Source organism: Manis javanica, chromosome 1, assembly GCF_040802235.1.
Source record: "Manis javanica isolate MJ-LG chromosome 1, MJ_LKY, whole genome shotgun sequence".
Taxonomy (NCBI): Eukaryota; Metazoa; Chordata; class Mammalia; order Pholidota; family Manidae; genus Manis; species Manis javanica.
The window spans coordinates 241,328,749-241,354,934 of NC_133156.1; the positions used below are offsets into that span (position 1 = coordinate 241,328,749).

At 52.9% G+C, this 26,186-nt stretch overlaps 1 protein-coding gene and 1 long non-coding RNA gene across 3 annotated transcripts in view; one reads left to right on the forward strand and one right to left on the reverse strand.

The window, feature by feature from the left end:
• Positions 1-26,186, forward strand: part of PXDN (peroxidasin) — a 73,307-nt gene that overhangs the window by 12,410 nt on the left and 34,711 nt on the right. The window contains exons 2-3 of the mRNA XM_037026468.2: positions 22,215-22,286; positions 23,186-23,257. Coding sequence (XP_036882363.2) covers positions 22,215-22,286; positions 23,186-23,257 — 144 coding nt within the window. The remainder of the gene's footprint in view (positions 1-22,214; positions 22,287-23,185; positions 23,258-26,186) is intronic.
• Positions 1,900-18,611, reverse strand: LOC140844541 (uncharacterized). Of its 2 annotated transcripts, XR_012123050.1 has the most exons (6): positions 14,948-18,611; positions 12,490-14,881; positions 12,293-12,390; positions 10,623-12,191; positions 8,126-10,353; positions 1,900-6,901 (listed from the first exon to the last, which is right to left on the reverse strand). It is a non-coding gene; the product is annotated as an uncharacterized lncRNA (long non-coding RNA). The 2 variants fall into 2 exon arrangements; XR_012123049.1 differs by having other exon boundaries at positions 10,718-14,881.

The following is a 26,186-nucleotide window of genomic DNA, read 5'->3' on the forward strand; positions in this document are numbered from 1 at the left end:
CACAGTCTGCCCCAGTGAGCTCCTCCTGGGGGGATTCTCTTGGAGGCCACGGCCACTGCTTGGCTGGACCTGCTTCTGGACCTTGCTGCCTGTCAGGCGCCCTGGCATGTCCTCGATTCCTACTGTGCCTGCGTCCCCTCTGCCCTCTTCCTGTCCAGCTCTTCCCCATGCAGACAGCCGCCTACCTTAGGTGCCAGCTGGGTGACCTGCTGACTCACCCCCCTGCCAACATCCGCCGCCTTTAATCTTCCATGCGGACAATGTGAGGGTGACTCGTAGGGGCAGTGGAGGGGCAGTGGGTAGGTTAGCATAGGTCAGAGGAGTAGGTCATGGGAAGTTAGTGGGATATAGTGGGGTAGGCTAGCAGAGTAGGTTATTACAGTGGGTTGGTTAGTGGGGTAGGTTAGTGTAGGTTAGTGTGGAAGGTTAGTAGAGCAGGTTATTACAGTAGGTTAGTGGCATAGGGTAGTGTAGGTTAGTGAGGTAGTTTATTATACTAGGTTGTGTGCTAGGGTTAGTATGGTAGGTTAGTGGGGAGGGCCAGCATGGTAAGTGGGTGGGTTAGTATGGCAGGTTAGTGGATGGGTTAGTATAGGTTAGTGGGTAAGTTAGTATAGGTTAGTGGGTGGGTCAGTATGGTAGATTAGTGGATCAGTATGGTAGGTTAGTGGATCAGTATGGTAGGTTGGTGGGTGGGTTAGTATGGTAGGTTAGTGGGTGGGTCAATATGGTAGGTTAGTGGGTGGGTCAGTATAGGTTACTGGGTGGGTTAGTATGGTAGGTTAGTGGGTGGGTCAGTATGGTAGGTTAGTGGATGGGTCAATATGGTAGGTTAGTGGGTGGGTCAGTATAGGGTAGTGGGTGGGTTAGTATGGTAGGTTAGTGGATGGGTCAATATGGTAGGTTAGTGGGTAGGTTAGTATAGGTTACTGGGTGGGTTAGTATGGTAGGTTAGTGGATGGGTCAATATGGTAGGTTAGTGGGTGGGTCAGTATGGTAGGTTAGTGGATGGGTCAATATGGTAGGTTAGTGGGTGGGTCAGTATAGGTTACTGGGTGGGTTAGTATGGTAGGTTAGTGGGTGGGTCAGTATAGGTTACTGGGTGGGTTAGTCTGGTAGGTTAGTGGGTAGGTCAGTATAGGTTACTGGGTGGATTAGTATGGTAGGTTAGTGGATGGGTCAGTATAGGTTACTGGGTGGGTCAGTATGGTAGGTTAGTGGATCAGTATGGTAGATGGGTGGGTTAGTATGGTAGGTTAGTGAGGTGGGTTAGTATGGTAGGTTAGTGGATGGGTCAATATGGTAGGTTAGTGGGTGGGTCAGTATAGGTTAGTGGGTGGGTTAGTATGGTAGGTTAGTGGATGGGTCAATATGGTAGGTTAGTGGGTAGGTTAGTATAGGTTACTGGGTGGGTTAGTATGGTAGGTTAGTGGGTGGGTCAGTATAGGTTGGTGGGTCAGTATAGGTTACTGGGTGGGTTAGTATGGTAGGTTACTGGGTGGGTTAGTATGGTAGGTTAGTGGATGGGTCAGTATGGTAGGTTAGTGGGTAGGTTAGTATAGGTTACTGGGTGGATTAGTATGGTAGGTTAGTGGGTGGGTCAGTATAGGTTAGTGGGTGGGTCAGTATAGGTTACTGGGTGGGTTAGTATGGTAGGTTAGTGGGTGGGTCAGTATGGTAGGTTAGTGGATGGGTCAATATGGTAGGTTAGTGGGTGGGTCAGTATAGGTTACTGGGTGGGTTAGTATGGTAGGTTAGTGGGTGGGTCAGTATGGTAGGTTGTGTGGTCGGGCATTGTGGTGGTTAATGCAGTAGGCTAGTGTGGGAGCTTATGTAAGGAAGGTCAGTGCCGTAGTGGAGGCAGTAGGGTGGTAGGAGATGAGTGGGCCAGTGTGGGGGACGAGGGCATTAGGTCAGGGTGGGGGATCATTGGCAGAGCAGTGTGGTGAGTCAGCAGAGAGATCTGCACAGTCACCAGTGAGCGGGCCACGGGCTTAGGGCCCCATCAGCTCTCGGAGAGGTTCCAACCCCGTGTTCAGATCCATCACGGGTAGCTGAGGGTGATCAGCTTCTAAGGCAGCCTCGGCCAGAGGGCTGAGTCCAGGGCTTGCCTCACGGCGGTGTGGAGACATACCTGACCTAAAATGTTCTCTGAGCACATCCAGTTTGATCAGTTCTGACCCGTGTTCACGCTGTGAGGCCGTCATCGGTCACATGGGAACGTCGTTGTCCCCCCTGTGATCACCCCTTCCTCTGCCCCTCCCCTGGGCGCCCAGAGTCGTTGGGGTCCACCGCCAAAGGAAGTGGGACAGCGGGTGAGACCCAAGAGGGTGCTCTGCACACAGCCGCTCGGCCTTTGCCCGCATCTCTCCTCATCTGGGGAGGTGATGGTGCCACGTGTGCCACACTCACCTGTACCTTTAAGTTTCTTACCACACAGGTTTGTGCGCGTCACTCAGCAGGCTGCCCCCCAGCTCTTGTCCGCTCCCTGGCAGGCCTGCATACAACGGTCATTCACTTTTACACACTTGGGCGGCTTGGTCTCACCGGCCTTTTCAGCGCGGTGTCTGTGCTTTTCAAACATCAGTTTGCAAACATCAGAAATAAAAGATTCCAGCTGCACAGCCAGTTTCCATTAATTCAGATTCCTAAATGAAGAAAGATGCTGTTTGTGTCTTAATTGTCGTTTTTTTAAGAGTCTTGCTAGTTGGGAGCAAGAATGGGAAGAATGATCGGATACGGGGCTTGGGAGGTGCTGAGGAAGAAGGTGGGCAGCGCAAGAACACCCATGGGGCTTCTCTGATGGCAGGGTGGGCAGATGGGGCCATGCATGCCTCGGGAACAGGCTGCCCTAGACTGCTGCCATTTGGGAGGGTTAATTTCCTACAGCAAACAAAAGCATAGAACTAAACCTGACCCTGACCAAAACAGCTGAAAGTTTTTATTTTTACCAAGTCTCGTTTTAAGGAACCAGGTGTGGGCTAGAGGGCAGGTGTGTGCAGGGAAGGAACTGGAGAAGAAACGGGCTGCCAGCCAGGAAGGTGGGAGAGAAAAGTTCATTTCATAGAAGGACATCTGCTTTCCATCCTCAGCATCTAAAATAAATGAGTGGATGAACCCAGGAGTGAACAGCAGACTTAAACAGTAATGGTGCATATCCAGCTGGTAATCTAGCCTTTTTTCTTACAACAAGAGAAATATATTACTTTTAGCTAAATATTTCTTTCATTTCATCCATAACATTTTAGTGTGCATCTCTAAAAGATAAGAACACCTTAAGAAATTAATCACAGTACTGTATCTAAAAAACGAGCAGTAATTTCTTATATCGTGTCCTGCCAGCGGTTCGCCTGCCCGGTGGCCCTGTGTGTGTCTGCGCGTGTGCGAGCCTGTGCACAGGGTCTGTAAGTGGCTGGTTTGATCAGGTCAGGGGCCAGAGCCCATCACATGTGGCATTCACTTGGCTTGTTACTAGATTTTTTAATCTGCCATCCTCCCCATGTTTCATTTTATTTATTAAAAAGATAACAGCCATGTCCTGCAGGATTTTCCACTCTTGATCTGGTGGTGTCTGCTTGATAAGCACACATCTCCACCCCTCTGCCCCTGGATGAGCCCCTGAGGAGAGGCGGCCCTGTAGGTGTGCCCTGGCCTCCTGCACCATGGTGGAGCCCTGTGGCCGCCAGCCTTCCCCTTTGTCACACAGGGATCGATGACTGGCTTCCTGCGTCACCAGCCTGACTCGGGGCCTGAGAGCCCCAGCAGCCCTTAAATGGTCAGCTTCTGCGCCGGCTGCTTCGTCAGCCCAGTTCTGGGACTCCTTCCGCACAAGACTAATGCTGTAAGACCTTCCCCACATCCTGGATTTGGCAACCCCATCAGGTAGTTGAGCAAGCCTATTGCAGCAAGCTTTTTCCCAGGAGGAATTTGCACACACTCCCAGGAGGAATCTTCACACACTCCCAGGAGGAATTTGCACAGTCTTTTGTTTCTGTGGCTTCCACGTTCCCAGGGACCAGCTTACCCATCAGGAAGAGACGCTGAGGTGGTTCTGTCAGAATGCCCTGGGCGAAAAGTATTTGCACTGCTCTGAACTGAGGACAAAGAGGCCTTGATAGGGGGCAAGGGCTGTGGAATCCGAACTGGCAGGCTTCCCACTGGCAGGCTTCCCACTGGCGCTGGGTGTTAGCTTGCAGCTGGGGGCTGGGGACTCACCAGCCGGCACTCCCCCTCTCTGTGGTGGCATCAGCCAAAGCCTCGCACGGCCATGCTTTCTAGATATGAAGTTTGGAATGGCTTTAGCATTTTAGGGGAAATGGCTTTATAAAATCACATTAATCTCCATCAAAACATGGATCCTGACCAAGTTAAAGTTGGGAAGGGTTGACAGCGACTCTGTTTTCACAGCACACTTGGTGGAGTGGGACAAGCGTGTCCAAGGAAGAGGGTCTCAGAGACACTGCCGAAGGATTCAGAACATTGGATTTTCCCAAAGCAGATTACCAGCTTCAGTGGGAGGTGCCTGTATTTCTTGATGCCATTCGTTAATGTGTTAAATGGAAATCTCTGGATATATCATCACATTTCATCTCTCAGGTTACATACTTCAATAGCATAGTTACGGATTTTTACATCTGAAGTAACTATAATGGTAGGAATTTGGGGCCAAACGGAAGGGATGGTGAAATGCTAAGTGCTGTGTTTCGGGAAAATTCTGGTGGTCTGTCAATATGTCAAATGGCAAAAATACATTATGTATGTGTATCATCCATACCCCCAACCAACTTTTTAAGACAGAAATAGAAAAGTAAAATATACATTTACCAAATGTCGAAGTGCACTGAAAAACCTAAGAAACTCTGTTAGAACATAAAGTGCTACAAACATCCCTTCCTGTTGAAATGACGAGCAGAACTGGTGACAGACAGGTGTCTGTCAGCTCTACTCGGCCTCAGTGCCAGAAGAAAATATGCCACCTCCTTGGCTGGCACCTGCCTGGCCCTCAAAGCACCTACACATGATGCTGGTGCTCTACTGATTGTATTTAGAATGTAAATTAAGATTCTTTCCAGATACTGCGTTGTTAAAAAAAAACTGAGTTTGGAAGTTGTAAGTATGAATATTGCCTCATAGGTTTCAGCAAAAACAAACTAAGAAAACCGACTCATTGAGATGGCTCTCCATTCTGGATTTGGATTTCAAGACTCAAGAGGCGCTCTAGTGAAAGCCGTTCTGTAGGTCATATATATCTGGATTTTATTTCATAGCCAGACTTTGCTTTAGGCAGGTGTTAGGTGCTACAGGGCAAAGCAAATGAAGATGCCAACTTTACAGAGCTTAGACCCCATGGTATTCAGAAGACCCCAAAGGGCAGAGTGTGGCTTACTTAGTCACAGCGACTACACATCACCTGTACAGAGAGGTCCAAGTTGACTGGGCAAAGTATATGTAAATATATTTTGGCTAAGATTAGTGAGATGTTAGGGAGGTGAGAAATATGGGTCATGGTGCTAAAAGCTAGATAACCTAAAGACAAGAATGCAAGCCCAAATCTCTCACTCTACACAGGACTTGGTCAAGAACTTTAATCTTTCTGTTTCCACTGAAGACACTGTTGAGATTAAATGAGGTAATGCTGTTAAGTATTTAAACTAACAAGAGGTCACATAGGGACACCAAGTACTTTGTAGATATACATAAGTGGGTTTTAATATTTGCTAGCTGTGTAAAACTGGATAATTTTTAATTCCCTGATCTTTCGCTTTCTCATCTTTAAAATTAAGAACAATTATATTCATTTGTGGAACAGAAATTGTGTTAGAAATATATGACAAGAGCTTAGCAAAGTATTTGGACCACAGAAGACACTCAATAAATGCTAAGTACTGATTTGCTCCTTTCTATTAAAACTCCAAAAACTTTCTTCTGTACCCAAATAACTGCTCACTTACTCATGCCTAAACCTTGTTATCACCCAGAAATGATAATTTCTTAAACTTCTGTCATTAGACACAATTTCTTGTTTCTCTACTGCTTCCTATAAAGTTATACTTTATTCACATAAAAACATCTACTTTCTTGACCTCATCATCCTTAGCCACTTCCAGACCCCATCCCTACCAATCATGATGCACAATTTCAAATATTTTTCCAACTATTGTTGACTAATTCTTAAATATCCTTGACATTTGCGAAATGTACTCTGCCAACCCTCAAGCGAAGATAGACTCAACAGTCCTTTCATTCGACTACTGTTCATATTGTGCCAAACCTAGTTAGAGAAAGCTGACTAGATCATGCATGTAGCCATTACACTGAAGACGTGGGACTCTGTATAAGAAGCATCAGAGCAACGTTTTCCTTCCTCTATTCTGTTTATAAAATTAACTTTCTCCCCTAAAGCACACATTAACTCTTGAAAAGGTCTTGATGTAGACAGCATCTGGCTGGATACACATTTTAATTAAGAATACCAAAATTTTGTACAGAGTCAAGGGCCCAGCTAAAAACCACATTTCTTTTTTTTTTTTTGGTAGGCCCTCTTTCTTTTTCCCCGCCCTTCTCCCTCCCTTCCCACCCCTCCTCCCCAGTCCCTTTCCCTTTGGTAACTGTTAGTCCATTCTTGGGTTCTGTGATTCTGCTGCTGTTTGTTCCTTCAGTTTTCCTTTGTTCTTATGCTTCACAGATGAGTGAAATCATTTGGTACTTGTCTTTCTCCGCCTGGCTTATTTCACTGAGCATAATACCCTCTAGCTCCATCCATGTTGTTGCGAATGGTAGGATCTGTTTAAAAACCACATTTCTTATTCCCCTTGTAGCCAGGGTTTACCCAGTGAGATGACACGAAGAACATAGTGGGACTTCCGGAAATCTCTTGAGCCGCTTACCTCTAGGTTTCTTTCTACATGAGAGAATATGAACCTGTCATTTGTTTAAATCACCTTTTGGTTGGCTTGTCTGCTAATCACAGTTGAACACAGCTTTAAGCCTTAGAGGTTCTGTAAACTTTTCCATTCACCGTTGTATATACAACTTTTATACCTAAAAACAATCTCAGCTAATCAATTAAAATATCTAATCCGGGTAAAAATGAAAAGTCTAAGCATAATTTAAAGTTCATTTTGTAATCCCACTACCAACGTGGTCCTGCTGCAGGCTGAGAAACCAGGAGTTTCAGTGTAAGGAATGCGGTAGACTTCTTTCCACTTTCTGAGCTTTTTTTCTTGATTCCCATCTTGACCCCTCTCACCAGCTCACAGGTGGTGACTCCAGCAGTGGCACCATGAGAAAGCTGGCCATAGAAGGCCCTTCCTTGACTATAATTATGTGGTGGTACTTTCTGGGATTGGTGGATGTTCAAGGACAGCATGTTCCTCCTGCGGGTGTTTTTCTGCATTGTCTGAAGTTAATTGGGTTAATCCAGGTGCAGTGCCGCTGCCATTCACACCACTGTCCCTCTGTTCCCATCTGAAAGTGGACACCCACCCTCTTTCTGCCCAACTGGCTTTGCCTCTGGCAGGAAACCCTACCGATGGATTTCCAGACCAACTCTATCCCCTCAGGCATGCCGAGCTGTGCCTTGTCTGTAAGCACAAGCCCAACGAAGCCCCCTTTCATTGCTCAGCCACCAGGCCAGCATCCCTAGCCTTACATCTCATTTTTAGCATCCGGAGAACATGGATCAAATCCAAATAAATAAAAGTAATCTCAATTTTGCACAACAAATAGTGGCTTACCTAGTCCCTCTACTACTCTGAATCAAACAAATACATAAGCAGCGTGAATAAACCTCTCAAAGACATTTTACACTAAGATTTAAGAAAAGGGTAAGCACACTTTGCTTCTGGGAAAACAGAAATAGCGCGATCGTGCGGGCGACCAAGCCCGAGTCCCCTCCTAGGCTGCCGCTGGAGGGCTGTGCGACTTAGGTCAGTCACCCACCTCTCTGAACCTTTCCACGCAGTGTGAGGGGGCACCAGCCCCACACTGTGGGCCACAGGCTGACCTTGCCCGCCCTGTGGTGTCATCTGTGCCCCACCTGCCCAGGGCCCCCCACTGCACTCCCTCCTTGTTGCCTCATTTCATGGAGTCCCCAAGGGGCAGGCAAGCAATGCTGCCAGCTTACCCAGTGGATGAGCAACTGAAGGTCAGAGAGGCCAGGGCATTATGGGTCCAGGGTCGCACGACCAGTGACAAGCAGGCAGGGTTTGAACTCAGTCCTGTCTGGTGCTTCCTCTGGGATGCAGTCCACCTACCTGCTGACACACCTACTCAACCCTTGACCTGGGAAAAGCATGTGTGTGTGCACACTGCAGAGTTTGTGGTCCCCATAGACCAGCCCTGAGGCCTCCAGCCAGCGGAGCTGGCTCTGCAGAGGCTCAGCCCTGGTACCTGCCCTCCTGTAGCCCCCCATCCCTGGCCGTTTACTCCGTAGCCTGTTTGGGTTCGATGGCGAGAGCCGGAAGCCAGCCGCAGCCAAGAGCTGGTAGACCCATCAGGAGCCGTAATGTCACACCCCAGGTCTCTGTCCCTCGAGAAGCACACTCACTCACACACCTGCGTCCTGTTTTCATAACAGGAAGATGGCATGTTCAGGTTTTCAGCAAAGGCAGGAGCTGCCGCTTCCCGTGGCCTGGGGTGGCCTCTGCTGGGAACCTACTGTTTGTTTTCTTGGCTGTGTGTAACTAGAGGGATGTCAGCCTGCATGTTTCCCTGACACCCTTAGAAGGAGTGGATTTCATGCTGGCCCACACAGTTGTGTTCACACGCGTCTATGTTTGCTCACAACATGAGCCCCAGACCCTTTCACGCTGATTACACCGGGAGCCTCGCGGTGCTGCAGTGAATAAAATGGCCTTGGGAAAAGTGTTTGGTGCATAATTCTGGACTTTTTTAGTTTTTGTCTGGAATGCAGGAAAACTGATTTCATTTTTTAAACAGGCGCGGAAGGAGTTTGGGATTTTTCCCAGAGGAAACAGTATGCATGAGCGAAGGCTCCGTGAACTAAGGCATAGTGTCCGTACTAAGGCAGATGGGAAGGCTTTGCATTTACTTGGCTGCATGTGCATGTGGCCTGCAGAAACAAAGCCCAGGAGTCTCTGAGGACAGAGGGTAAAAGACCTGCTGGCCTGCAACTGGTGGCCGCCTCAGCAGCCCAGCTCCCGGGCCGAGGCCGGAAGTGACCCCCAAGATACACAGTTTACATTCTGAAATGGTCTGAAGGAAATCAAAAGAGAGCCATTTCCTGATGTCATACTCCCTTGCATTCATACTTCAGGGCCGTGAGCCAAGTGTTCTGGAGCACAGCGCCTGCCGGCCCAGCTGTCTGCCGCCGCTTCGCTCTGTGAAAGCCAAGCAGTTGGCACATAGGCTGTGTGGGTGCAAAGCCAAGCTCTCCCACCAGCCTTTCAGGGAACAGCCGGCTGCACCCTGCTGCAGGCTGCCTCTCCCTGGGGCTTATCTCCAGAGCAGCCTGTTTGCCCGGGCTGGGGAGGGGGAGCAGGTCCAGGAGGCTGAGCAGACAAGCCCCTCTGCATGCACGGGGCTGGGCGCCTCTCCCGGCAAATGCGTAGGGCCCTGAGCTCTGGGCAGGGGCAGGCATTCCCGCACGGGCAGCCCCAGAGTCCCAGAGGGGCTGGTAAAGGTGACACATGGGTTCTTGACAAGTACCTGAACAGTGGAGTGCAGGTGCTGGGCTGGGGCCGGTCAGCTGAGTCCATGGCAGCTTGGGTACCCTGGCAGCCAGCCATGGGGCTCAATCTGCTCTCCAGCCTGCCAGCTCCAGGGCCACTGACTCCAGAATTGTCACAGGTTGTCAAGGACAGTGGTGGTCTCGGGCCCGGACACTCGCTCTCTGCCCTGATGCCCACACCCTGGGCCCACCCAGTCGGCACGTGGGCTCCCCTGGGCTGCCAGGATGTGTCCAGCTCTCCTGCTTCTTTGTGCAAGGCAGTAGTGCCCAAACACGGGGTGGCCTCGTGCTGGGGATGGCTGCTCCTCTGACCGCAGAGTTGGGAGACAGCCCATGTGTGGCGCATGTCCGGGAGCAGCGTGGCCTGGGCTCGATTCATCATGCGCTGTCTGTCCTTCCAGCCCACACTGTCCGTCCCTTGCTCTGCCCACCTCAGCCTGCAGCTTGTCCCCCTGAGTGAGAAGCTGTGGTCCCCTCGACCGTCAGAGCAGGGATGTGGATCCTGACCCCTGGGACGGGTGTGTGTCGTGCAGGAGAAGGACTCAGCCCAGGGAGGGCAGAGCTCCAGGCCGCTGTCTTTCCACCCAGCTTAGCGGAGGGAGGCCTGCTGCATGCATGGTCCGTGCCTGTGGTCCAGGAGGGGCCCTCGGCTTCCGTGGCACCTAAATTCCAGAGGGGAGATGACAGAATGCTTGGCAGATGGTGCCCAAGCATCCATCTCAGGCCCCATGGCTCTTTGGGGGAATATAGGACTTGGGATGAGTGGCCGTCAAGGACGTCGAGCCGTCCCAGGGGAGACAAACCAGTGTGACCCAGCCTGCCTCGGTTCAGCCTCAGTCACACAGGGTGCTGGTGCCCACCCCCCGCTCGCCCACCTCAGAGACCTTGGCAGAGCACCCGTCTGTCCAGGGGGCCCCCAAGAGAAGCAAACCTGGTAATGTGCCGCAAAGAGCCTCAGTCTCTGCCTCCCCTGGCTCAGGGACTCCCGACGGAGCAGGGGTGGGGAGCACGCCCCTGGTCCCTCACCTGTGCCTGGAGCCCCTGTGCTGGGAGGCGGCCACAGGCTCCTGGTTCCTGTGGTGTCCTTGTGTGGAGGGACAGATGCTCACGGTTCAGTCCCTGTTCTGGCGATATCATGCGGCTGCTGCTACTGGCTGGTAGAAAGACAGGTAAAGGGGCTTTCACAGTGACGCTGCAGTGACATTCTGGGACACGTTTCCTGTGGGGCAGGAAGCCGATCCGGGCGCTGCTCCCTCAGCAGTCTGGCCGCTGGCCCCACATGCAGGCGCTCATGCACTTGTGGGCCCGCGGGCGCGCTCACTGTGGGAGGAGGGCCGAGCCCGGACCACCAGGACCTGCATTTCTCGCAAGTGAGAGCATTGCTTGTAAGCCAGGTCTAGGAGGAGGGTCCTGGGAGGCCTGGGCGTCCTGAAGGACTGCGTTTCACGTGGCTGCACCGTCCCATCGTGTCCTCAAGCTCCCTCTGTGGGTGGAGACGCCATGTCAAGGGCCCTGCGTGGCACTTGGTGGCTGTGGGTGCAGATGTGGGTTCTGCGGTCCTCTCGCCCAGAAACACTGGGTCCCCGGCTGCGCTGTGCTTATGGCCCCGGCTCTGACCCATGCTCACATGCTTTTCGCGGTCCTACCCTGTTTTCCCTCTGCTGACCTGTGTTTTTGTTTTTTTAAAACTTCAGTAACTTGGAGGAAGGAGAGTGTGTGTTTGTTACATGTGTGAGCCTAAGAGGATCAGCAAATCCTTGAATGCAAATCGGGGTCCGAAAGGCCTGTGGGGGCTGTGGGATGAGCCAGGATAAGCGGATGAAGTCCTACTGAATCGTGCGATGAAGCAGTGTGAGTGTGCCCGCTGCCGGCGAGGAGAGCAGGGGCCCTCTTGGGGATGCTGTTCACTCAGGTGTGTGCCCAGTGGGTGTGCGGGTCCACGTGGAAGGTGTCAGAGCCTCGTTTCCCCTGGCGAGGGAAGTGTGGGAGCTGAGCCCCGGGCTCCGGCTGCGGGATGCCGGCTGTCAGGCCCATCCCGTTCCCAGCGCCTGCACCCGTCTTGTGCTTTTCCTTCCCATTTCCCTGATTCCTTAAAGAATTTTGTCTATATTTTTCTTGTACACTTTTATGCTTGTTCTAATCATTTGTGAAAGGAAAAAGAGGATGAAAACAGCAAAAATAAAGTCACCACGGTACATAAACATTGTGTATTTCTAGCTGTGACCTGTTTTATCAAATCTACTTGGTAAATGTTGAACTGAGTTAAATTATATTTTAAAAATCAGTTATATAGGCACCAGATTTAGGTTTTAAGAACAATTTTAATTTTAATTAAGAGCCGTTCATTTGGTCAAGTTCATGAGCATAGGCTGAACCAAACTTGGGCGCGGCTGACGGCCAGAAACGGCTGGTCAGGCCCTGCTGTTGGCCGAGAGGACTTTCCCCTCCTGGCAGGTGGCGCCCAGGGGTGCTTCTCTTTCCTGGAGGCTGGAGAGGGGTCCTGGGCAGAGATCAGTGTCGTCACTCCCCACGTCCAGGCAGCAGGGCCTCCCTGTGGGGACCCTGCTGTGTGGAGGGAGGGACACTAGCTGGGGAACTCACCACTCTGAGAGTGAGCGTGGGCAGGCCTGCCCTCGACTGGAGGCGACCTCCACTCATCCTTCAAGGCTGCTGGCTGCAGATGCCGTCCTGAGGAGTGGCTGGGATAAACAGGCAGGTCCTGCATTCCCAGCAGAACCTGCGGCCCATGGGGACGGGCCACTGTCACCTCTCCCGGGGGCCCCTGGTCCTGTTACTACCTGTGCTGGTCACACCATTCCTGAGAGGGCCCTGTGCTGCGGGCACCACATTCTAGGTGGACACTGAGGTTGCCTGTGGAGATGTGAATGGCGTGGGCTGTGCGCCTCGACAGGTAAGGGAAGCGTAGCCAGCACACCGCGAGGCCTGCCTGGCCCAGGGTGCCTCCCCTGAACCCCAGCAGCCTCCTGAGCTCCTGCCTGTCCTCAGCGGCAGCACCACCGGCTCCGAGCTGGGACCTGGGTGGCCGGCCAGCTCTGCCGTTGTCCTTCACTTCAGCGTCTGCTCCCGGCGGCCAGCCAGCCCCTCTGCCCTGTTGAACCCCGCCTGGCTGTTTATAGTGTCCGTGCTCAGCCATTCAGCCAGCCCTCCTCGTCTCACCGGACTCATGTTTCAGCCCTCGTTCTGATGATGCCCGTCTCCATCACGCTGTTGCCCCTACCTGGCACCCAACCAGAGGTGGCGGAGTGCTGCAGGGGCCACAGACCGGGCTGGCCCTGCTGCCGGTGTGTCCTGCGCTGCGGGTCGGGCCCACGCTTGCACGTGGGCCATGAGGATGACGTGCCGGGGCGACCAGCTCTCAGCGAGGGAGCGATACTCGGTGACGATCCTGGGGCGCAGCAACGCCTCCCCCAGGGGCCTGCCCCAGAAATAGCGCAGCAGAAGCAGGGAATGCAAGCTAGTCTCTGAGTACCGCTGACCTGCGGAGGAAGCGGCATCCCCCATGCAGACGGGGGAGGGCCATGCGCCGGCCGCCGTGTCTGCATGGCCAGTGGGAGGCACTCGTTTATTCCGAGAAAAGCAAATGGCAGGAGCTGGCCTGCAGGCCCCCCTTTGTGTAGGAAGGGGAGGGAGATGGATGCACACACTTGTGTTTTAGGAGAAACGGTGAGGGTGAGTCCCAGCAACCAGGGTGGCCACGGGGGGAGGAGGGGCCTGGGCTGCAGAGATGGCAGCTGATGCTCTGAGTGTGTCTTGTTTGGTGGTTCTGACACCAGGACCACGGTTGTGTTGGGTTCAATGGAAATAAGTTGCAGCTGGTAGGTGATGCAGCATGCCTGCCACGTGGAAGGACGTCCCTGTCACCCTCGGGCCTGCACAGGTGTCCCTGAATCAGCCCTGCGTCCATGTAGCAGACCACTGCAAGATGCAGCTTCCTTCCTTTGTGAGGCCACTGCCCGCTCACAGCGAGCCCCCCGCCAAGCACCCCCGGCCTGCACACGGGAGCCCCACCCTGAGGGCCGTCTGGCCTAGGCCCTCCACCCACCAGTCCTTTAGCTGGCCGATAGGCGCCTGGTAGACCCATGCTCCAGGGAAAGGCCCGTCCAGTCTGCTGTAGATGCTTGTGGCAGGCCAGGGTGGACAGGAGTCACTCCATTGACGGGGGTGTCCTGGGCCCCCTCCTGGGGGCTGGCGGGGAGCTTGCATGTTGGAGGGACCCTGGGCGAGGGGCCAGGGGGAATGCCTCCCCAGGCCCTGCCGGGGTGGGGAGAAAGGACCCAGCACTGCAGCTCCTACCCCCAGCGCTTCGGGTTAAGATTTTTGTCATTCTCTTCAGGAAGAGGCTTCACTGTGAAGGGCGAAGTACGAGGGGGCTGTGGGTGGGTTGAGAAAGGTGAGATGGCCCAGGGAGAAGGGAGGCTGTGTGGACCTGTGGCCTCAGGGACAACCTGCCCATCAGAGGCTCTCGCGGCTCCCAGGGTGAAGGTGGTGTCAGGGCCGTCCTGGGCAGGTCCCGCCAAGGTGTCTGGGCCTGCGGGGAAGCCTGTCCTCAGTGACAGCACTAATAGGACAGCCGTGGTGCCCGTTGTGCGTGGTGGGACTGAGCTCTGAGCCAGCCGTGCCTGGGACACGGGTCAGCACCTGCACGCCACGCCGCTCCTGTGAGGCGCAGGGCAGCCTCACCTGCCAGTGCCCAGGCCTGGCCCCCAAGAGAGCTTAGTGCTCCAGCCAGAAAGCAGCTGTTTGGAGTGTTTCGTGGCCGTTTGGGCTTAGGGTTGTCTGGGTGCAGTCACTGGTCTCTCTGCTTGCTTTGATGTCCCTAAGCCCTGCACCCGGCACCCGGGCTGCGACGTGTGTGGCGGGGCATCTGTCCCTCACGTGAGTTCCCTGCCTGCTGGCTGTGCCCCCTCCTTTCAGAGCGGCTCAGCCGTCACGCGTGCGCTCCCCACAGGTCTGTGGTCTGCGGGCCTGTGACCTAGCGTGGCTCCTCTTCATCCCCCAGGTGGCACTTCTTGCCTCGGGTGGTTGAGAGACCCTCCTGCAGGCCTGGTTCATTCTGAAGGGCTTGTCAGCATGGTGCAAAGGAGTTTGGAGAGAACCTGGTGTGTGTGTTCATTATTTAAACAAAAGCCAGACATACCTATAATTGAGACACAATTGCTTTTTGACAACCTAAAGGAAAATTTCATTTTAAAGGGCTTAGATAGGCATCTGGGGTCAACTGAAAAGCATCCTCACCTCAGACAGTTGTTTGTCAGGCGGAGTTCAGGACAGAGAGGGGTGCTGGGTGGGCTTCTGGAGACGTTTCCATCTTCTGTAACTTACACAGTTGTGACCGCACCTGCCCCTGGGAGGCCTCCGTGTGCTGAGCAGGCCAGGACTGCACCTCCTCTGCATCTGCTGGGCGGAGGAAGGGTGACAGGGACCCCACCTGGAGGTAGACCTTTATGTTCCTGGCAGACCGGTCCCCAAAATCCTAGAATAACTTGGGAGCTTCTAAACTCCCCTGCTGCAGGTCGCATCTGGTCGTGGAACCCGTGCCCGTCTGCCTGCCACCCCCAGCTCTCCTAGGAGCACAGTTCTTGGGGGCAGATGCAGTGTGGGAGTGAGTGGCTCATTAGCTCCCATGCAGGTGGAGGTCCCAGGCCCGGGACGGTGTGGACGTGCCATGTGTCACCTCGGCAGTGCCAGGTGACATCTGGGTCTTGCTGTGGCTGCTCCTATATTTCCCTTAACTTTCACTAATTTTATTGTTTTTTTTTTACTTTCCCTGTGTGCATTATCTCCTTAAACCATCAGCACACCAGTGAGTGGGGAGGGGCTGTCAGGGGTGGGGAGGGACCTTGGGGGGCGGGGTCTGTGAGGTGGGAATGGCTGGGGCCTATGAGGGGTGTATTCGGCCGGGAGAGGGAGGGGTCAGCAGAGATGGGGCGGGGTCGGCGTAGGGAGGGGTCTTCAGGGAGGGGCGGGGCTGTGAGGAGGGATGGGACCAGCTAGGGGCGGTGGGGCCAGCTAGGGGCTGTGGGGCCAGCTAGGGGCGGTGGGGCGGGTGTCCGCGGGTAAACCCAAACGTCCCTGCCCAGCCGTGCATCACTGTGTGCCCTGTTCCCGGGTCCCTCGAGTGGCGACGCCTCAGGCCTGCGTGGAGTGTGGCCAGGTTTCCGGAACTGGCAACCAGGCATGTTCCCGGCAAGGTGCTAGGAGATCACTACACCCTCCGTGCAGTGGGGTTCCGGGAGCAGGCGGCGCGTGCAGCTGGGGGAGCCGACGTGAGGAGGGGGCGCGCCTCCCTCTGGACAGCTGGCTTTTCCAGGGACGTGCTCAGGAAGTGCGCCCCGGCCCGGCTTACCTGCCGGCTGATTCGCCCCCAAGCTGCGTCGCTGCCTGTGGGCTCAAGATTCAAACCTGTTCCGACACAAGCATTGCTGAGAAGTCCATTAGCCCCGGTGCCCCGCGCTCCTCTGCGGCCAGAGCCTCAACGCCCTGGACAGGCGCTCGGCTTCCCCGAGACGTAGGCACGGCCCTTGGCACAGAGCGTGGCGCACGTGAGCCTGCGAGCAGTTTGCAGCCGGGGCTCCCGAGCCCTGTAATCACATGATCACAGATGCACGTGTGGCTGCGCGTGCGCCTCGCGGGGCGTTTGCCTGGCCTTGGGGCCGCCGCTTCCTGAGCTCCAGTGCCGAGCGCGTCAGTGCACCTGCACAGGGAGACGTGGCCTGTGCCCAGGGTCCCTGCCGGCGGCACGCCTGTTCTCTGGGGTTTTCTGCACCCCAGGGCATCCAGAGTGTACTTTTCCTACAGGAAACATTAAAAACTGGTAACTGACGAGGAGGAGCCCTGCACTGCCCTCCCACCGCCCGCTGGGCCCAGGAGGAGCAGCCGGGGTCAAAGCTCCCCGGGCCTTGTTCTCGGGCCTTAGAGATGCCAAGCGAGTGCTTCTCAGGTGAGGGGCTTCTGACCTGCTCGGCGCCTTGGTTCAGTGCACTCTGCCCATTGGGAACAGGCGGGCAGGCCGTGCAGGGACCTCCGGGGGTGAGCGCCCCCCGTTCCCGCACCTTCCTGGCTCTCCCCGGGCTTCCCCTGCTCTGCTTGCCTCCCCTCTGCGTCAGGTGCTCACCTTCAGTGCTCGCCTGTGCTGCTGTCCCTCCTTGGACACCCCCAGTGGGCCTGCCTCCCCCGACCCTCCTCCATGGGCCTGCCTCCCCCCTGACCCTCCCCCAAGGGTCTCCCCCTTGGACCCTCGCTCCTGGCCTGCTTCCCCCGAGCCCCCCATCTTGTAGGCTTCTGGGGGCACCTCCATGGCTCTAGTCAGAAATGAGCCCCCTGAACCTGCACTCACACGTGTGTACTTGCACAGTGGGCTTCTCCTCGGAGCTCATGTCCACCTGGCCCCTCCCCAGGAGGCCTAATGGCATCTCAGACTTCTGTGCCCCCCACTTACCATTGCTGCTCAAGACAATTGCTCGGCGTGTTAGCCGACGACACGATTAAGTCCCAGCATTGGCTGTGGAGAGTCACGTGCGTCGTGGAAGCTGTGCATCAGAAGAATCTTGGCAGATGCTGACACTGTGTCTGCGGGTTCGAATGTGTACTGCCTCTGTAGAAACGCTTGTGTTTACACGGAAGCGTGCTCCGGGGTGCTCTCCCAGTCTGAAGGGCACGCCTTAGTACCGAAGCATAAACAGTTTCATTCCGGCTAGATATTAACAAAAGCCCATCAAATTGGGTTTAGAATGCTGTTTTCAAATTCTGTAAGCATCATAAATCCCTGGTTCTTTTCTGCTTTCGGTGCAAGTCAAATGTGACGCGAGATGCAGCATTTCTCAGTGGTTGGAGGGCCAGGTGCTGGGGCTGCTGTTCCAAGACTCATTCCCTAGAGGGGATTGCATTTGTTCTAGTTTTTAGAGCCTGTGTTTTCCCCTCTGAGGCAGAGCACGTTAGAGCCTTAAGTTTGTGTCATAGAGGCCCTCACGACTGTACCACCTACTGATTAGAGCACCGCAGGCAGTGTCCCTCCGCTCCACGCACGTAAGGGACACTCGTGTGGGAACTACAAGTTAATGAGGAGCATGGAAATGAGGGTAATTCTGCTGCCAGCAGCAAGATTATCTTGACATTTTGGACCCAGGGTGATCAGAAGTTTTCTATAAGATGTACAGGTGTCCAAATACTTCAAAGAGTCCCGACTCTAAGCAGAAGATAGTAATGAAAAGCGTGGAGGAGAAGACAGTTCACCTCTGAAGCGTGTCACTTGTAGGGACAAGCTTGGAAGTCGCATCCTGGCTCCCAGGAGACCCGGACATGAGCCGGTGACTCAAGAAAGAGCAGACAGAGTCCGAGAGTTCTAGTAATCGTACCTCAGAAGCGACTTTTGTCAAGTGTTGATACTCTGATACAGTTAAATTTTTAGTCTCTAACTGAAGTACTTCTGGTTCTCAAGCCAAACAGGATAAATTGTGTAATTTTGAATTTGACAAATCATTCTTGATTTTTTCTATTTAAAAATAAATTAAAACACATGTCACTTTGGTAAATAGGAAACCGTCAAGATTGCCTTGTGTGGGAATTGCTGAGAGTGTGTTGTGAAGTGCTCACTGATTTTTTAAAGCTTAGGACTTTTTCTTGGTTAGGATCATTTGTGAAAATAGTTACTGTGATTGAAAAAAACCAATTCTGCGTGTAAAATACTGAGCCATACCCCAGTGTGTAATAATGCGGGTGATGAATGGCCCTGTTTTATAGGGTGAGGCATTTTTTTCTTCCAGACACATTTAGACATTATTTTAAAAGTTAAAAGGGCTGGGATGGGGGAGTCCTTACAATATACACTTGGTTTTAGCCCTTATTTAAGTTGGTTTGCATTTAACATAAGCTTTGTATCAGTAGTGACTACGGATCCAGTGTGGGGGAAGCCCAATGTGTGTGTATCTGTGTGTGTGTGTGTTCATGTGTGTGCACATGCCCTGTGTGTGTTCATGTGTGTGCACATGCCCTGTGTGTGTGTTCATGTGTGTGCACATGCCCTGTGTGTGTGTTCGTGTGTGTGCACATGCCCTGTGTGTGTTCATGTGTGTGCACATGCCGTGTGTGTATGTTCATGTGTGTGCACATGCCCTGTGTGTTCATGTGTGTGCACATGCCCTGTGTGTGTTCATGTGTGTGCACATGCCCTGTGTGTTCGTGTGTGTGCACATGCCCTGTGTGTGTATGCTCATGTGTTTGCACATGCCCTGTGTGTTCATGTGTGTGCACATGCCCTGTGTGTGCGTTCATGTGTGTGCACATGCCCTGTGTGTGTGTATGTTCATGTGTGTGCACATGCCCTGTGTGTTCATGTGTGTGCACATGCCCTGTGTGTGTGTGTGTGTGTTCATGGGTGTGCACATGCCCTGTGTGTGTGTGTTCATGTGTGTGCACATGCCCTGTGTGTGTGTGTGTGTGTGTGTGTTCATGTGTGTGCACATGCCCCCCTCACCCACACGCAGATGCGCACACAGCACACACGCTCTCACACGGCCAGACACTGTTGCCTCCCCGGCATCGCTGACCAGCAGTGGTTTTCAGTCTTCACTCTGCTCCACCTGGAGGGGTGACTAGAACTCAGATGCCTGCCTCGGCCCCTGAGGTTCTGATTCTGCAGGTTTGGGGGGCCCAGAATTTGCTTCCCGAACAAGTTCCCCTGTGGTGTTCCTGCTGCTCAGGGGACCCACCGAGAACACTGCCTGCGAGAGCCGCCGCCGTCCCTGAGCGAGCAAACACCTCCTGACCCTCCCCCAGAGTGGGCGTCGGCTCCGCGGGAAGCAGCCGCTGCACCCCGTGGTTGTGACTGAATCTGGGGGTCATGTTCGCAACGGCTGTTGGTCCCCCTCCAGCGCCTTCATTCCCTGGCTGTCCCTCGGGGCTGGGGCCACAGCCCCTTACTTTCTGCGCTCTCTCCGTTGCTCCGGGTGCCCACCCCGAGGCCCTGGCGTGTATGCACGTGGACACCGAACGTGTGACCATCCGCCCTCTCTGCATGTTGGGTCCTCTTGTCTACAGTTTGTTAAGCCCGTGCCGTGAGTGTTTCATTTCAGCTATTGTGTTTTTCAGTTCTAAAATTTCAATTTCATTCTTTATTATCCAGTTAATCGTGTGCCAAGAGTCACCCTTTGTTGGGAAGGGGCCTCTCTGTACTGTCACCCAGGCTGGGTGGTGAGCGTGGACTCTTGCCTCGCGTCTGCTAAGCTTTATCCAACTGCGAGAAACGGCCTGTGGAGGGGTCCCCTCATCTCCACCTGCTGTGCTGTGACCGTGGCAAGTGGCTGCCCATGCAGGTGTACATTTTCTAGTAACGTCGTTAGAAATTAGAATCAGGCAGGCTGATTGTCCTGACTTAACTGTGCATCAGCCATGCTCGTATTTCAGTGTGGAATCAGCATATTAACGGCATATTCAGATTCCACTTTCCAAGCAAGGTCACTCAGCGCCGGGTGTATCTCCCGTGGACCCACGTCCCGTCAGGACTGGCCGCACTTCAGGCCCGTGAGCTGGGTGCGCTGCCCACACCCTTCGTCCCCCGCTTGCCCTGAGGCTGGTGCCAAGTCTCAGCCCTGCAGGAGGTGTTGCCCGTCAAGAAGTAGCCGAGTCCTTGCTGCCTTCTTGGCCTGCCTTCCTGTAGTTTGCTTTTTCCCTCTCCTCTGCTGGCTGAGTCTTATAGGAGTCAGAGGCCCTGGGTGTCCAGCATCTTTACTGTGGAGTTGGGGCTCGGCTCTCGGGCAGGCAAATCCTGACCCATTTGTGCCCTGAGTCACGTAGGTGGCACCCGGGGGCCATTGCCCTGGCACGGCCGCGGGTTCATCTGTTTGGAGCCTGTAGACCCCACGTGTGCTGCATGCCAGCAACGAGCGTCTTCTGGCTCTGCGTTTTGGTCCCGAGTCTCAGCCACCAGAGCTCTTTGCTCACTGGCACCTGACCCACTTCCAACGGTGGGCAGTGTGCTGTGCCCTGCACATGAACATGGCCTCGATTCTGTGGACTTACAGCAGCCTGTGGGCAGGGGAGGAGCTCCCCCTCCCAAGGTGACAGGCTGCAGGTCGGCAGCTCCGGTCAGATGGTGGCGGGCCCCCAGCGGGGCCAAGGGGCGCCCCCCTCCCGAGAGCCTGGCCCAGAGCAGGATGGCAGCGGGGGCTCCGCGTGTGTCTGCCTGTCCAGGCCAGGTGCTGTGACTTCCATGGCCCCAGTACTTTCTGAGAAGCCTTGGAGCCCGCTGCAAACTAGAACCAGTTCTCCAGCTCACTCCGTTATTAAATTGGCTCAAAAGCTCAGATTCCTGAAAAGAGTGAAATAAAAGGGCTCAGAAATGTCAGGAGAGAAACATCCGTTCGGGGCTTGGACCCAGTCTTGGCCCAGGACCCCTGTGTTAGCTTGGGGCCCTGGCAGCGCCAGAGGAATTGCTCCTCCCAGGGGAGGCCCGAGTTCAGGGGTGAGCAGGGTAGGCTCCTGTGGGGCAGGAGGGGGCATTGGTGTGCCCACCCTGCCGGGTCCTGGGTCACCACTCTCACACACTGCCTGTGTGCCCACCTCCAGATTCCCCTGCTGGGAGGACACTAGTCAGAGTGGGCCAGGGCCCTCATGACCTTATTACCTCTGTGAAGACTGTTTCCTTGTAAGGTCTCATTCTGAGGCCTGAGGAAGGACTTCAGTGTGGTGGGTGGGGGTGCGCTTCAGCCTGTCATGGTGCCCGTCAGTCTGTCAGATGGCAGAACCTGGACTAGAGAATTTTGCTTTCTCTAAGATTCTCTGATGAAGAACGTGGCCTTTCTGTTTATTTTTTGGCGACTTTCATGCTTGTTGAATGTGGTGAAGTTAATTCACACTGGAGGAGGGTCACGGTGGGCCTCTGCATGCTTTCTGCTCCAGTGCAGGCCGGGGTGGACCCCGTGCCCACCCTGCCTCCCCCACCCATCCCTGCTGAGCCTGGGTTGTGAGCTCTATTTAAAATACCTGTTCAGAAACACCAAGTTGCAATCCACATGTTAAAAAGCCTTATTTTCCTAGCTCACAGGGTTTTTAGTGCAAACGTAGTCTGTGGGAAAACATGACAGGTATTGGCTGATGGACAGTGGAGTTTCAGCTCAGGAGTCACCAGTGTGGCTGTGAAGCGCCCACCCACCAGTGCAGCAGGCCTGGCTCTGCAGCATACACACAGTCAGCCCTCTGTCATCTGCAGACTCGGTGGCATTAATTTTTCCATCGGTTGGCAGGACAGAGATGTGGCAGTTAAAATGATTTTTTAAATCTCCCCATTATTGTGTGAACAAACCTCGGTAATGCGATTCACTATCTGTCATTCAGATGAATATTCATATAACGAGTCGCCTCCACAGGGAGGTGGTCCATCCAGGCAACGCCCTGTGAGATTTAGTTTCTTAAGCGCCTGTCACAGTTTTGAACCGAGTGTCTGAAATGACGGGAACACGTGGTGTTGCCGTGTCTCACCGTCAGCACATCTCCTGTTTCTTCACAGGGATCTCCGCTTCAACAGAATCCGGGAGATCCAGCCCGGCACGTTCCGGAGGCTGCGGAACTTGAATACGTTGTAAGTCTGGATGGGCTGGTGGGACTCGGCTCATGCGCCTGCCTGGGGTGGGTGTCAGCCTGTGCCCTGTTGGGGCGTGAATGGGGAAGGCAGGGGACCTGGGAAGAGGTGCGCAGGCTGTGGAGCCTGCTGGGCAGTCGCTGCATCTGGTCAGATGTCCGTGAACCTGTCCATCATGTGTGGATGTGGCCCCCGCCACCACCTGCCCCTTCTCTGCACTGGGCGCCTCAGCCCCACGTCAGCTGGGTCACTCGCCTGTGCTCTTTCTCACCTCCCTCCACAAGGTCGAGGGGACAGAGTTTCTCCTGAGCTGGCGTGGTATTCGAGGGCCTGGGGAGCCGTCAGGTTGTACCCGTGTGTAGGCCCCACAGGAGGACAAAGGGGACAGGCCTGACCGACACTGAGTGGCTTGCGGCAGACCCCAGGCTGCTTTAGAATGTACAGTGCACAGTGGCAGGCTGGCCTCGTCTGCACCAGAGCCGTGCCATGTGTGGGGCCATGTGCAGGGTGACGGGAGCCAGACGTGTCCTCTCTGCCGTGCGCACTCCGACCACGGTCTTGCCCTGGCTGGAGGGCCTGCCCTTAGTGGCCCGCGTGGCCAGCCCACCCCGTCTCTTCTTGCACACCGGCCTTCAGGTGCTCTATCTGGCAGGATAAAGAGGCATTCCTGGTACAGATGGAACAATTTCTGTACTGTACACGGGTGGTGTGCACTCACTCCTCGAGAAAACTTGGGTTTCAAGAGTTAAACACTAGAAAAGCTATTTGTATTATTTATGTTGATATTAAGGTCTATAGTTTATAATCACTTTATGGCCTTTCCTAAGGCGGTAGGAATATGTTTTGTAAGGATTCAGAAATGGTCTTGTTTTAATTCCTATTGAAACTTTCCTTCCCAGGCTTCTGAACAATAACCAGATCAAGAGTCTACCTGGTGGAGCATTTGAAGACTTGGAGAACTTGAAGTATCTGTAAGTTAATGATCAGTTCTTTACCCAAAAAGCTTGTTTTCTGTATTAGGGCTGTTGAATCACTGAGCCAAGTCTTGTAATGTTTATGAATTACTGTAAATACATCCATCTAAAGAGGTTTTGTTTTCAGAAGGTGAGTGAAATTTTGGCTGGGATTTTTAAAACAAGTTGTCATCAGTATAAACCACTACGTTATGTGATTTAGAATTAAAAGCCATTGCCTCTGAAGGTCATTCTGGGAGGGTGATTACACGTCTTGAGCTGCAAGGTGCTAAGTCATGTTCGGCTGTCAGCGTGAATGGTGACACGTGTGATGTGAGAGAGAAACTTCCAGTCAGGTTCCAGCCCCTTTTCAGCTGTGGGCGGCGTGTAAGATGTAAATTAGAATGTCACCGGTTCTTGTTCATTTCCCCTGTCTTCCTCCAGGTGATTTCACTTCTTATTTTTACGCAGGTACATTTTACTTTACTTTTAAAAATTGATTTTGATTAATTAAATAAGTACTTAATTATATTAGCCTTGTACAACACCTGCTTGTTGAAGTCATTTCTGCAGTTTGCTGGGAAGTGCTGGCTTAACTGCTTCCCAGGCACCTATTTTAAAATTAGAGAGCATTAAGGGAAAGACCGATTAGATTCCTGGTTCCAGCCAGATTAGAAGTGTGTATCCTGAACTTTGAGCAAATCATCCTTCCTGTTAGAACTTAGATAACTTTTCAAAAAGAACCACCTCATTGAGGGATTTATATTAGTGATATTTTTGGGGGGAAATCATGTCATAAAGTGAACACAAACATTTTTAAGTTATATTGATTTTTAACACAAAGCCATGTTGCTAGTACTGATGTATATTTTGAAACCCATTTGATTTTAGGTATGTCAGTGGCTCTTGACTACAAGGATAACATGAACTCTGTTTATTAAAATATGTTTTCCTCAATGAAGATATTCTGAAGTATTATGTACAAACATTTTTCTCCATCATGCTTAGCACAGTATGTTGATTTTTAGTTCTGTGTGATGTGAGTAAGCCTTGTTGCTCATTTTTAAAGTGAGGGGCAGACCTATTCTTGAGTTTTTCATCAATTTACTTATTTTTGTTGTTTTGTGTTATAAGCGCTGTGCAAGTTCTAGAAGGAAACTTTTGATTTCTTAGAGAACAGATTCAGTTGATTGATAAGCCAGCATTTATTATTATGTGTGTGTATGTGTTTGTGTGGGTGTAGTGGTTGTTTTTTTTTTTAATTTTTAATTTTGCGTTTTGCCTTTGGTTTGAATTACTTAAAAGGGACACCATTTACTGTGCAAACATATTAAATGTTAGATATTTTGAGGCAATCTCTTTAAAATAATGCTTTCCACACCTCAACTGTCAGCTGGCTTATTGTCAAGGCACCCGGGCACCAGCCCTTCCCCTCTCCCACCCACATCCGCCATGCTCACTGGTGGCGGGCGGACACCGCGGCCACGGGGCTGGGCTGGGTAGTGGTCGGCATGGGGGGGCGGGTGGGGGGCACTGTGGTGAAGAGAGGCCGCAAGGAGCAGGATGGAGCGGTGACCAGCACGTTCTGACAGGTGCCGATTTAGGGGATGGTGCCATGGTGTGACACAAACATGCAAGAGCTCTCCTGCATTTATTGGTCATTCCAGCCGGGGCAAAGGCGTTCTTTCTCGGTTGTGTATTGCTCGTCTGCTGGAAGCCCCATACTTCTGGCAGGTCAGACACCCTCCTCTTAATTAACATTTCCCACTGTGAACATAAACCCTTGAGGTCAAACTCATTTCCCACTCTGTGATGGAGGAGATGTTATTTATAGTTTATTATTAGAAGATGATCAACTAAGTTATTCTTATGAAAACAAGTCAAGCTGCATGTCTGGATGAGCGTTTTCGTACAAGTTAGTCTGATGCAGTTGTTTTATGTACTTTTTAAGATTCCGTTACTCTCATTTTTTAAAAGCGTTATGCTACTTGATGTTCGTACTGATACTTTGTTTTTATTTTGTTTTAAAGATAAGAGCAGAGAGATCTCCGTTCAGACTCTGCTTTCAATGACAGGAGTAATTAAACACTTGAGCGGTAGTTCCATGCGCTGCGCCTTATTCTATGCGCTTCCTGCATGTTTGTTTATTTTCAGTGATCCTGAGAGGCTATTCTCTCCCATTAACATAGGAAGAAGCCGAGGCAGAGAAAGGCTAGTATCTTGTTCAAGACCGTGCAGCTAGTAAGTGGCAGCCTGGGCATCAGCTTCTGTGCCAGGCCTCCGCTGTAGGCCCTGGGCCGTCAGTCGGTGGGGAATTCCGGCTGTTTTGTGTTAAGGTCTGCAGCTCTCGGAGAGGTCATCTCTGCAGATTTGCACAGGGGAGAAGAGAGAACCATGTAGATGGATTGCAGCAGTGAAATACAGCAGAGCGGCTTCAATCAAACTGCGCTCTGCACCAAGTGTTATTAAATAAAATATAGTAAAACACAGCCTGGGAGTGGCGTGTGTGTCAAGCCTTGAGACAGAACAGTGTTGTTTATTTGGTGAACAAGTAGGTGAAATGCAGCCACTGAGTAACTTGAAGAGAAGCTCCTGCCAGGAGTCCAGGTGTAGGAAAGATGTGGCTTTCGATTTGTTTATCTGTCTACAGCAACTGTGACACCAGGACAGATGTCTCTGTGTTTGAGCACAGACATCATCCCTTGTTTACTAGGATGTTCTTGGGACCCCCTCAGACCTGCCCCATCCCTGTGTGGGGCCCCCAAGACCTGCCCCATCGTGTGTGGGGCCTCCTGATACCTGCCCCATCCCTGTGTGGGGCCCCCCCCCGAGACCTGCCCCATCTGCGTGTGGGGTCCTAAGACCTGCAGCATCCCTGTGTGGGGGCCCCCAAGACCTGTCCCATCCCTGTGTGGGGCCCCCGAGACCTGTGTGTCACACGCCTGAT